The following is a 13,053-nucleotide window of genomic DNA, read 5'->3' on the forward strand; positions in this document are numbered from 1 at the left end:
ATAACAGTTTAAATGTAAAATGATCTGTAGCCTCAGATACAAAAACACAGAGACAAAAAAACCCAAAGCATTAATTTTTGACTGTAAAATAGCTAAACTACCAAAATGTAACATACAGTTTAGATAGTGAGGCCATATTTCATCTTTGACCATAGTTGTGTCCAAACTTCTGACTTCTATATATCACATTAACTTTAATTATATATTATTTCTGATTTGCACTGGATTATAAGCCACACTGTAAGTGCACTTACTTTCAGTTTTGTAGTAGAGATGTGACTCTGCAATTTTTTAGGAGTGATAAAAGTCATGTACAAAAATAAGAATGTGTCCATCCATCCATCCTCTTCCGCTTATCCAGGGCCAGGTCATGGGGCCAGACCTCCCTCTCCCCGGCCACCTCCTCCAGCTTGTCCATGGGGACACCAAGGCGTTCCCAGGCCAGCCGAGAGATATAATCTCTTTAGGGAGTCCTGGGTCTGCCCTAGGGCCTCTTCCCGGAGGGACATGCCCGGGACACCTCACCCAGGAGGTGAGGTGTTCCAGGCACAGAATATCTTTTTACATTTTTTAATTTTCCTTTGCTGTGTTTCATTTTGTTGTGTGCATCTCCTTAACAGGGATTCACAACTAAAACAGTGTGACAAAACTACATGTACCATCTACACTGTGAACACAACTCAGATCTGACAAAAGTATGCACTGCATATTGCAGCCAAAAAAAGAAAGAAAATATTTTCACTCTCATCCGCAAAGAAGAACTCAACTGAGCTGTCTATTTTTTTCCATGTCATTGGTGTCTCAGATCTTTACTTTAGTATGTGTCTTTTTTTCCAATGATGCTGTACCAATACAACAAGAAATAGAAATTAATCTGCATTTGTGTAAATAGCATTGTAAGTTGCATATAGACAACTTATGATGTTGTTCTTGTTCTGACAGAAAGACCATCAAAACTAGACAAATGGACCATTTTAAAAATGCTTTCTTTGGTTCTTTTGTAATACAGGAATTATGTTATAAACACATATATTATACTTTGTGTTTATGAAAGTATCATCTTTGCTGGAGGGGTTTTCCTCTGAGAATATTGCTGTGCACTAATTATGGCAAAAGCATGACCAAATAACAGGAAGCAAGTTTTGCCCAGGCCTGTTTCCATGACAACCAAAGAACAAAACCCACTAATGAAGACTTAAATGCAATTATGAGCTCAGGATAAAGCTACTAACCTTGTATTAAGACAGACCAGCGCATTGCACTGCCCCAGGCCACATCCGGTCAGTTTGCCATCCCTGACCATCCCATGTGAGGTCAACAGGAAATTAAGATTCAAATATAATTAAATACAAATCATGCACTTTATTCCATTTTGGCCATCAAATATCATCATCAGAGAATGGCTTACTGTAGTTTGCAGTTTTTTTGGAAATCAAAATAAACTTTAATGTTTTTATTTTGAAGGTGATCTTTTTTTCTTTTTTTTCTTTTTTTACAATTTACATTTTGCAAATGTGTGCAAGCAAATACAGTTTCACCTTAGAACAGCCCTTTGCTTGCTAACATCAAACAAACAGATGTCAGCTTACATTGAAAAAGAAACATTGATGCAATTTAGAGTTTTTAGCAAAACATGAGTTTCTAAGTAGTTAGAGGTAGCTAGAGGTAAAGCCATCTGTTTAGCTTGTGGAGAGAAGATTGCTATGTTTAAGGATTAAAGTATAAAGCGCCACTAGGAGACTAAATACGCAGAGAATTTCAAGAACTCAACTCATTTAGAATAGGAATGGACATCTAAACCTTTGTCAGACTCAGGACATTATGGCAAATCTGGATCTTCAGTCAGTGGACAATTTTGTCTTTTTTTACCATAGTACTGCACAAGAGCTGTGATGGTTGGATTCTGGAGTCAGACACTCGCTCTACTTTTAAGATTATTATGAAACTTTTCATGTTCCTGTGTATATTAAAGTGTATATTAAAGCTTAATTAGGTGACCCTAAAACATTCCTTGGTTATGCTGCAATAAGATTAGGCTGCTGAAGGGGAAATATGTTGAACCTGGATGTAAAGTCAAGTGATAGAACTGAATCCAGAACTGAAATTGGGTATTTTTACATTGTGTTATTCACTACGAGGTGTTGTGTAAGTCATTGCTAAAAACTAACCATGCTGTTGATGGTGTAAGTAAAATACTTCACTTGATCAGGGCATGAGCACTGAATCACAGATAGTTTGTTGCACTTTTGGAGCAGCAGAATACTGGACATGGTGACAGAGGCTACCACACATCTGTCGGGTGGATCAGCCTCGGCAAAGAATATGAAACCTGAGCGCAGAAATTAAAATAGTTTTCACTGAAAGACAATAATATACTAGAGTGCTCAGAATGAAAGGCATCTGGCTTTTGCTGTTGTTGACATAAGATACTACACCTGAGTGTAATGCACTTGTTCAAGTACAAAACAGATTACAGTTATCTCACTGTACAAAAAACAAAACAAAGTTGAAAAACATCAACAAAGTGATGATGAGTTTATGTTTGCAGTGGTAACTGAGATCAGAAAACAAATGAGGCACTCCTAAACAATCAAATCAACCCCTTTTAACCACTGTGAGGCATACATTTTAATGTTATATGGCTCCACCCTAAAGGCGGCAGTGGAATAGAACCCAGTTAGTTTCCAGGTTGACTTTCATCTCACATCTAAAGATCATACATGCAGCAGAGCCTTGGCTATGAGAGTCAAAGAATAAAAAGAAAAAGAAAACAGATCCAGGAGTAAGAACGAAAATACTGAAAAGAGGAAAAAGAGCCCCTGGGAAGAACAAGCCAGTCTGTGCACGACATGACCTTCTGCAAGTAGGGGACAACCACCTGGTAGTGTAATTGTCATTACTGCAATTAGGTCCAAACACAAAAAGCTTACCAAGTGTGTAGAAAGGGTGTATGTGCTGGATGTCTGCCTATAATTCAATTAGGAGAAATTAGAAATCACAATTACTGCACCTGGCCTTGTCTAGACTCTGCAGTGGCACTAATGCAAGTATTACAAATCAAGGTGTGTGAAAAACAAATACCTAAAATAACACACTGATCTCACAAAACACATTTGATAATAAAATGATAGGTGGAAGCAAGGGCAACCAGGCAAAAAAAAAATGTGGCTGAAGAAGTTGAGGGGGTTGTCCACCAATCAAAAAGAGCTGCAAGTTTGATGCGCAGCGCTTTCATGTGCATGTCGTGGTGTCCTTGACCAAGAAACCAAACCCCATCAACTGGAGTTCAAGTGTGCATGTGATAGCAAGAGAGAAAGAAATAGTTTAAGGTGCATAATAAAAACTTTATGATTATGTGTGTGAATGGGTGAATGTGGCTTCTAGTAAAAAATGCTTTGAGTGTTGTGTTAGAGTAAAAACCAGTGTATGTAGGCACTAGATAACTGACCAAAATCATTGACTTTGTTTAAGGGAACATATTGCAGCTATCTTTTCCCTCCACACATCTGAGTGCAACATGTTGTTATTTACAAATGTCTGAGCTGTTCACTGAAATGCTCCTAAAATGCTGCAGAAAATTCATTTTTCATCCTGACAGGTAAGCTATACCAAGTTTTGTTCACAAAGCAGCCGACAGACAGAACAGCACATCTTAGACTAAATGTCTGTGACTTTGACTTTTAGTGAGACTATCATTGTAAGTTATGATAATGAACTAAAAGTAGAATGGCAATGACATCATAGTGATTGGAGGATTCAGTTTTGCGTCTAAGTAGTGATGAGGTTTTGTGTGGTGTACAACTCTGATGAATGTTAAAGTAAATGAATGGAAAAAAGGAACAACAAAAGACTCACAACATTACTGTTTTTTTATATTTTTATTTCTTTTTTTGGATATACATCAGAAGTATTGTGGTGGTATTCTGCCAGGCCCAACCCAGATAAATGAAAGAGTTCCTACACGGAAGTTCATATAGTATAAAATCTGAGCCAAATCAAATATGTGGATTAATTTGATGTGATGACCCCAAATGAAAAAAAGTAGCTGCCAAAAGTACCTTTAGGTTAGGTGCAAAAAATACAGGTAAGTTGTCTTTTTCCCCTTTCCAGTATCTCGTTTTTGTCAGTTTTAACAACAACACAAGTCTCACTCTCATGTATCTTTCATATATAACCGTTTCCTTTGGCTCATGATCCTTTCAAGGTTATTCTCTATCTTTTATCTGGTGTTCACAGATGTATCTAAGAATCAAGAGACAAGTGAAATTGTTCAGATTCACTTAATGTTTAAGAGACAATAAGAAGGAGTGTAGCTTTGCCAGACTTGTAAAATAAATCTCCATGCAACAGATTGGGAGCATTTATTAGGTTGTTATTGAAAGAAAAAAAGATGTGAACAAACTGTGCTGAGCCAAGCTGATAAGCCTTGAGGCAAGCTACATTAATCAATGCACAGAAGAAGCATAATTACTGACAGAGACTGAGTATTGTCAGATAAGATGAGGATGAGTCCACAGAAAGAGTTCACAGCAGTACACATGTGGAGAAAGAAAAAACACTGAGGTCAAGCACTTCTAACCCTGGATTAATCTGGATTTATTAGTGTAGACACTGTTAGGTCAACACCAAATAATTGTGAGGTGATGATCAGAGCAGAGCAAACATTTAAAGTGACACAGTGTTGGGTCTTTAGAAGACCTCAAGAATTAAGCTTTTTTTTTTTTATTATGTCTGATCATAGTCCAGACGAGAGCTTGGACACTAAATTTCAGAGCTAAATTTATATTTCAGTCATTTGAGCCAAAGTGATAAATCTAACAAACTAAATTCAGACAAATATGGGTTCATCTGGGTGTCATTTAGAATAAGCTACATATTTTCTAAAGAACAATCAGCCATAACACACAAATGAAATGATAAGATAGATAAGATAAGATAACTCTTTATTGTCATTGCACAGTCATACATTGTACAGTAGTACAATGAAATTGAAAAAACTGTCCTACGTCGGCACTACATATAACACAACACGACACGATATGACACATCACAACGCAACAAACAACACAACACAGTATATTAACTTAGTATAAAAAAGAAGAATAAGTGTATGTGTATTGCACACTGTTATTATTGCACCTTGTTATAAATATAAATATTATTGTTTTAAACATTGTTACCTCCCCCCTAAAAAAGTCCAGGGAGGTATCCAGTCAGGTCAGCTATTTACATTGATCAGGGCTATTGCCCTGTTGTAAAAGCTGTCCTTGAGTCTATTTGTTCGGGACCTCAGCAGCCTGAACCTCCTGCCAGACGGCAGCAACTTAAACACCCGGTGTCCTGGGTGTGTGCAGTCCCGTAGGATGCTGCGTGCCCTCTTGAGACAGCGAGTGCTGTACAGGTCCTTCAGGGAGGGAAGAGGATTTTCAATGAGTTTTTGGGCCATGTTGATGACCCTCTGGGGTGCCTTTCTGTGTGCTGTGGTGCAGCTGGAGAACCACACACCGATGCAATATGTCAGCACACTTTCAATGGAGCAGCGGTAGAAGACGGTCAGCAGCTCCTTCTTCAGGTCCATTTTTCTGAGGATTCTCAGAAAGTGGAGACGCTGTTGGGCCTTCTTTAAGACCGCAGAGGTGTTAGAGCTCCATTGGAGGTCTGTGTCTATGTGCACACCCAGAAACTTGAAACTGGAGACCCTTTCCACGCACTCCCCGTTGATGCAGCTCGGACTTCCTCCTTCTGAAGTCAACTACCAGTTCTTTTGTTTTGGTGGTATTGAGGTCCAGGTTGTTATCTGCACACCAATCTGACAGCCTCTGAACTTCAGCTCTGTACGCAGTCTCATCTCCCCCTGAGATGAGCCCCACCACGGTGGTATCATCTGCAAACTTGATGACTGTGTTGTCTGGAAACTAACACAGTCAAGTGTGTACAGAGTGTACAGTAGGGGACTCAGTACACAGCCTTGTGGAGAGCCGGTGTTGAGGCTGAGGGCTGAGGAAAGATGAGGCCCCACTCTAACTCTCTGTACACGGTCTGAGAGGAAGTCTCTGATCCAGCGGCAGGTGGTGGAAGGAAGTCCAATTTCCAGCAGTTTAACTATTAGTCTGTCCGGGAGTATCGTATTGAAAGCAGAGCTAAAGTCAACAAAGAGCAGCCTGGCGTAACGGCCCTGCACTTCCAGGTGAGAGATGGTGGTGTGGAGCGTTGTAGCGATGGCATCTTCAGTTGATCTGTTAGCTCTGTATGCAAACTGGAGCGGGTCGAGTGTGGGTGGCAAACAGGACATGATGTGATGTCGGACCAGTTTCTCGAAGCACTTCATTATAACAGGTGTCGGTAGTCGTTGAGGCTGCTAATGTTAGTATGCTTTGGCAGTGGGACAATTGTGGCTGACTTTAGGCACGGCGGCTCTGTAGCCCTTTTGGATGTTGCTGTAGGCTTTATCAAATGTGTTTTTCCCCCTCGTTGCACATTTAATATGCTGTTCAAATCTGGGGAATACTGACCTTAAATCAGCATGGTTGAAGTCCCCAGCTATAATGTGCACTGCGTTTGGATGGGAGTTCTGCTGGTTGCTTATTGTCTTGTGCAGCTCCTCCATGGCCGAGTTAGCATTAGCATCGGGTGGTACATACACGGCCGTTACCATGACAACAGTAAACTCGCGAGGTATGTAGACGGGTCTGCACTTCACAGTCAAATATTCCAAATCTGGGGAACAGTGGCTGTCTACAGTCTTTGTGTTTTTGCACCAGCTGTCATTGGTGTAGATGCATAAACCCCCTCCTTTGATCTTACCGGAGTGGCCATTCCTGTCGTGACGGTGGACCGTGCGGCCTGCTAGCTCAACAGCCGAGTCCGGAATTGATGGCTGCAGCCAAGTCTCTGTGAGTAATATTATGCTGCTGTCCCGTACACACTTATTGACTGCAATTTGTAATCTCAGTTTGTCGATTTTGTTGGTTATGGACCTGACGTTGGAGAGGAAAATACTCGGAAGCGGTGGCTTAAATGGCTGTTTCTTTAGCCGAGCTAATGGGCCCGCCCTGCAGCCACGCTTTTGCCTCCTTTGTTTACGTTTCCTCTTTGTCTTGCCGCTGGGAAGAACCAACCACGGAGACCCTGGAGCTCTTATTATGTCCTCCGGAATGCCGTGAAAGTGGTGATAGTCCGATGTAATGCTCACAGCGTAATCCCAAACTCAGAAGGTCCTGACGACTGTAGGTGGACTCTACTCGATGTATAATGATAAAAAACACACACATCCACACAGATACACGTAGAAAAAGTAAAAAACAAAACAGCGAACGTGAAGAGCAGTGAGCCGCTGCGTCTGTGCGCGCCGCCACCTTGCTAGGAGGCAAGAATGGATTGATTTTGTTGTTAAAAGGATTGGCTGGACGGTTGTCTGCTGTTACTTAATGGATACGCTGTGTGGCAGAAAGCCTACTTCCAAAATCTCTGCATTGGAGCAACTAAGATATATATTTTGTGTGTTTGAAGGACAGAATATCATCGCGCTGTCCTGACTGAACAATAACAATGAGGGTGAAAAATCCTTATATTTACCTCCAGCTCCAGTAACCTGACACCTTCATGCATTAGCATTTTTTAATTTAACATTTAGTTATCGTGGTTTATTAACCAAGTGTTATTAATTAGCTATTCAAAGGGCAATTCCCTCTTAGAGCTGTCTGTCAGGAAACATATAAAAGAGGTATATAAAATAGGTAGGACCTACATTAAAACATGGTCTATGTCTATCTGATGTCCCCTACTGAGTAGTACATACGAGTTCAACATCTATACTTTAATATCAATGTTTTCCTTAAAATAACTAATATTAAGTTTCACTATTTTTTTTATCTTTGTGATTGTCAAATCCGTTTGAAATCTCAACTGTAATTACACTGGAATCATTTCAATTATTATGTCATCAAGGTGTTTTATGGTTAACATTATCATAACCATTAGAATTCATTTAAGTATCATATAAGTATCCCGGACGAGCCCCCACTTATGTTACGACCCGGCTCCATTGCGGTTTATTTCACACCTCAAACATTTAGTAAACAATTAAGCAAATACAAGTACTCTGCAATAAATTACAGGTAGTAAGAAAATAAACTACTAACTCTTTTACGCTACGTCCACACCTACACGAGTATTTTTGAAAACGCAGCTGTTTCGTCCACATGTAAACGGCATTTCGAATCACCGAAAATGGAGATTTTTTTAAAACTCCTTTTTTTGCGTTTACGTGTGGACGAGGAATACAGAGTTCGTCACGCTGTGCGCTACGTTATTGTTTACATGAGCTGAATTGCAGAATGGCAGATAGTCAGATTAACAGTATTTTGTCTCTATCTTCAGGTTTTACACGCTTACATATACACACGCAGTTACTGACCCTCCATTTACAAAGGCAGAGGCGTCACGATGTGATTATTTTACGTGTAGTTGTTTTTTTTCCTGTGTAATAATATTCAACATTGCTATCAATACATTTTTCAAAAAAATGCCTCTGTGTGCAAAATAGGTTTAAAAACATAAACAACTGTGGGATACTGTTTGTCTGTGATTTGAACCAGGGGAACAAATCGTGGCAGGATCAGCCTGATATTATTTATATCCCGCTGTAACTTTACTGTATAAAGAGCTAACATCTCCAAAATGTCAGCAGTAGTTAGTCATTATGAGAAGTGTTTGTGAACTAAAAATCACGAATGTGGGATACTGTTTGTCCGTGATTTAAACAGCCCAGCGCTGCTCCTGACGAAGGGAAAAGCAATTCTGCAGGGGAGACCTACCTTGGCACTTGTGCAGGTGAAACCAAAGGGCAGACATGCTTCACCATATTTTCTAGTCTTTGGCTTAGAATGAAGTTGGTTTGGAAACATATTCAGTGATGCTTCATCTCCTGCTTTGCGTTTCTGTAGGCGCCCGTGCTAGCAGTGTCCAAGCGTTTTGTTTTTTCCCCCCCTTTTCATCCCGCGTCCCCCCTGCCATGGCTCTGCACCCCCCCTAGGGGGCGGGCCCCACACTTTGGGAAGGTCTGCCATAGAGGAAGGCGGGGCCACCTGAGGCCAGAGGCCGTAACACAGCTATACCGTTTAATAACTTCAAATGTGGCATACTATATAATCAGAACTTTATTATGCAGCACTTTTCCTGGTAAATGTCTTATGTTTATTGACAGGCTTCATCCCACTTTGTATAGTCCACATGTTCTTCAAATAATATTTTCCTCTTTTTCAATCAATCTTACACAAGGACAGCAGAGGAAGAAAGGAAAATTCCATGAATTTTCAGGACTCTGAACCACCATCAGAGTAATTTCAAATCCTAACCCAAGGTAAGAGCCCTCCGTTTGGGCATAGGGACCTGCACAAGGAAGTCAAATAAGATGACATGTAAATGCTGAAGCTGCTACCCTCCACAATACCAGAGGAATTATAAGTATAACATATGGAAATGAGTTCAGAAACACATAAAAAATATTGTTCACATGGATCTGTCAAACTTCATGAAGGGACAGCAGTATCTAGAGAACAGGGCAGTTATGAACAAGTCTCGTTTCCCAACTTGAACAATGTCCAAAATGTGCGTAGGGGAACATTCGGTTCATTTAAAAAATTATTATGGTGATGAGCGATGTGGGTCAAAGACATTTAAACTGTGTCTGAATACATTACTGCAACTGAAATTATTATTTTAAAGCCATTCATCGGAGCAAAAGCAGGAGAATGAAACGTAACATTGGGGAGGGTGATATTAATTTCCTAGAATGTCCTTTGGTAACCTCCAAAGAGAAGGTACATCAAGTCTTCTGCTTCATATTCAACCGGCAGACATGAAGGTGATATTGATTTTTTTTTTGTCTAATGCTTGCCAATAAAGCAAATCAGCGTATTTCCCCCCAAATAAAACGATGTCTTTAATATTTCATTTATAATTTCTTTTATATCATTACTCTTTGTACTGTAATTCTGAGCCTTATTGACTTACTGATTTTGCAGTTAAACATGAGTCTATGAGACCCAACAACATCTTGTGTTTGGCTGTAAAATAGACATCAGTAAAGGAAAAGCCAAAGGAACACTACAAGTTTAAGTCCACCCGAGGATATGACAATAAATTGCTCCATCTCCCATTTACAGACACTTAAAAGCATTTAATGAGCCTTGAAATCAATAGAGTGTGGTTTAGTGCAGAAATTATACTCTTAAAAATTCAAAGCTAATGGGTCTGCTAGTTTGAATAAGTAAATATTCTTAACACGAAGAATATGAAAGGCTCAGTTTGGGTGGATATGAATATGCAATTTTTATTTCGCTTGTTTTGTCAACGCAGATTTACTTCCTGACTATTATTCTTTGTCTAAGTTTGTGTGGCATTGAGTTAATTTGTATTATTATTCTAAACAAACATGAAATATAACTGTACCTTTGTGATGAAAACTATCCTGTATATAAATCAATACAGTGTTTAGATTTATAGACAGCTTTGTCTGATTGGTCATTCATTGATACTAAATTTTTATCAAAAAAACAAACAAACATACAATTTCAAGCTTTATCAATGCACACTTACAGATAAAAATATTGAATAATGTCACAGATAAAAGTCAGTGACATGAAAGTAGATGTACAGTAGATTTTGTGGGTTATCGTTAGTTTTTTTGTTTTTGGTTAGACTGTTTATTGCATAAACCTTTTGGTTTCTTGTATTTACCCAGCACTGGTGATTTAAAATTATCTGCCCCAAAGACGCACAGGCAATTGCACTTGTAGATGAAAGTCAAATTTAGCGTATTGTAGAAAAGGCCGAATTAACAGTTGTTCTGTTTTTGTTGTTTGACACTTTGACAGAGCCACAACTAGGTTTCACCGTGTATTCTGAGATTACGGTGGGAGAGGAGCTGATGGTGACACTTGGGGCAGCTGGGAAAAACATCCCCTTGTTAGAGCATCACAACGGACTAAAGTGCGGTGTTGTTGCTCAGATGAAAGACATCATGAGCTGTGATTGCTACTTTAAAGACATTCTGAAAACTGAGTGGCATGTGGCTTTAGCTGGCATTGCTGCAGATGACAGTGAATTCAGATGACCAAACAAAGGTAAGAGCTGAAAGTGTCTGCTGATGAGGTGGTGAACCTGACCCAGACACATGGAGTAAGTGGCTTGGTAAGCATGTTGACATTCACACTCTTTCTTGCCTTGACATTACAGTTCTAAATATAGGCCTTCAAATTCCTTGCATGTCTTGGTAAATGAGAAAAAGGGCATCAGTGCAAAGTTAATGTTTGTATTGCTGAATGACCTGATTAAGTACATACATATATATCAGATTTTCAGAAAACTTAATCTCTGGCCTTGACCTTGAGGTCGGGATCACTGAAATTTTTACTCATTTAAGATGTTTGGCAGATGCACCTGTGCTATGAATTTCAGCATCCTACATAACCTTGTTCTCAAGTTATCACATTCACAAACTTGGGTGTCCACACTGCCCACCCGCCACCCCGGCAGGATGCCCATCAGCCTTTCACAGCTGAGGGGGTAAAAAAGCATTAGTGACTAGACTCTGTAAAAATGAGTAGGATTTAGACACAGTCACAGGCACTTGCTCAGACAGTTACGCTAAGTATCAGGCTTCACTTTTATACCACACGCAGCCACAAGCTAATGACTAATAGCACCAAACCAACCCATTCAATTTCACTGTATTAATTACATCAGCCCTGCTCAAAATAACAGCATAAGCAAAACGTTTTGATTCAAATTATGTTTTGATCTTTTTCTATCCAATAACACTCTGATGCCCTCCTTCATCTTCACCAGACTATCATCAGAGAGACAGCCACTGCAGTGATAATTAATTGACAAACCACCAGCCTGATGGGTATAATAGGCATCTGGGAAAAATCAATATTAGAGCGCAATCCTCGCGTGCATCGTACCGTCTTTCATCCTCAAGTGGTGACAGAGCATTACCTCCACTCAAATTTAGCCTGCTTGTTCTGTCTAGCAACTGTATTTAAAAAAAGGACAAGTGATGCCTTCATGGGTCTCAGGAGAGAATGTGAGGGCTGAGAAAGACTGTCACAACTGAAGTGCGTGTTTACAGATCAGCCTCCAGTATTCTCTTTAGATAAGGGTATTCACTGGCCAATCAATGTGGCGATTATATCATCGGTACCTTCCACTTCATTAAACAACGGTGTGAGCTGAAGACACATCCTATACAGAGACACACAGGATGTTATATCAGTATACAGCCTTTCTCTTCGTTAGTCTGTCCTTGAATGTTTTACTGTCAGCCATGCTAACACCCTGCTCTCCACAAGGAGAATGCACTGAACAAATATTTACCCTGATAAACACAGGCAGCTCATTAGACATGTCACTTCAAAGGAGCATGGGAAAAATTACTCAGCACAGTCTCTTGTGACAGAGATGTGAAGGTGCTCAAGAGCGGTATGTGTGTGTGTTACCTGTTACAGTCAACGTGCAGAAGCAGGTGGGAGGCACTGATGGTAAGGGCGATCTTGTGCCACTGGCCATCAGCGAGGCGGTAGGGGAAGGATTCAGAACGTGGCTTGCCTTTGAAGCGGTAGTGATAGCGGATCTCCTCTCTCACCCCGCTGCTTTCCAGCTCGAAGTAGCTGCAGGGGGAGAAGTCACAGGTCACAGATGCTCAGTTTCCTGAACAAAGGAAGGGGAAACTCAAAGAAAACACATTATGTGTACGAGGTTTTATCCAAAAGCAGGTTGGAAGATTTTTAAACCCCCACGGACTGCCATTTGGCTTTTAGCTAGGCTTTAGCTTCAGCCAAGTGGAAGCTAAATTGGCTAGTCATTCATATGTAAATTGGGTCGTTATCTGGGAATTCTGGAGGGAGGGGAGTGGGGGTGTGTGATTGAGGGCGTGGGGGAGCTGCTAAAAGCTGTGCACTTCCTTTTGTGTTTCATCTTGATGCATTCTCAATCGTCCAGGGAAATAAATCTCCAAAAGTCACCAACTTGGAGTGTTTCAGTTTGCCA

At 40.3% G+C, this 13,053-nt stretch overlaps 1 protein-coding gene across 1 annotated transcript in view; it reads right to left on the reverse strand.

Moving 5' to 3' along the window:
• Nucleotides 1–13,053, reverse strand: part of LOC147339415 (protein kinase C-binding protein NELL1-like) — a 307,103-nt gene that overhangs the window by 222,310 nt on the left and 71,740 nt on the right. Inside the window, exon 4 of the mRNA XM_086294400.1 lies at nt 12,504–12,674. Within this exon, the coding sequence (XP_086150526.1) occupies nt 12,504–12,674 (171 nt within the window). The remainder of the gene's footprint in view (nt 1–12,503; nt 12,675–13,053) is intronic.

The sequence above is a fragment of the Aulonocara sp. 'chitande type north' Nkhata Bay genome, linkage group LG1 (assembly GCF_057382095.1).
Source record: "Aulonocara sp. 'chitande type north' Nkhata Bay isolate Kocher_YH1m ecotype deep benthic linkage group LG1, A_spYH_male_GT1.1, whole genome shotgun sequence".
NCBI lineage: Eukaryota > Metazoa > Chordata > Actinopteri > Cichliformes > Cichlidae > Aulonocara > Aulonocara sp. 'chitande type north' Nkhata Bay.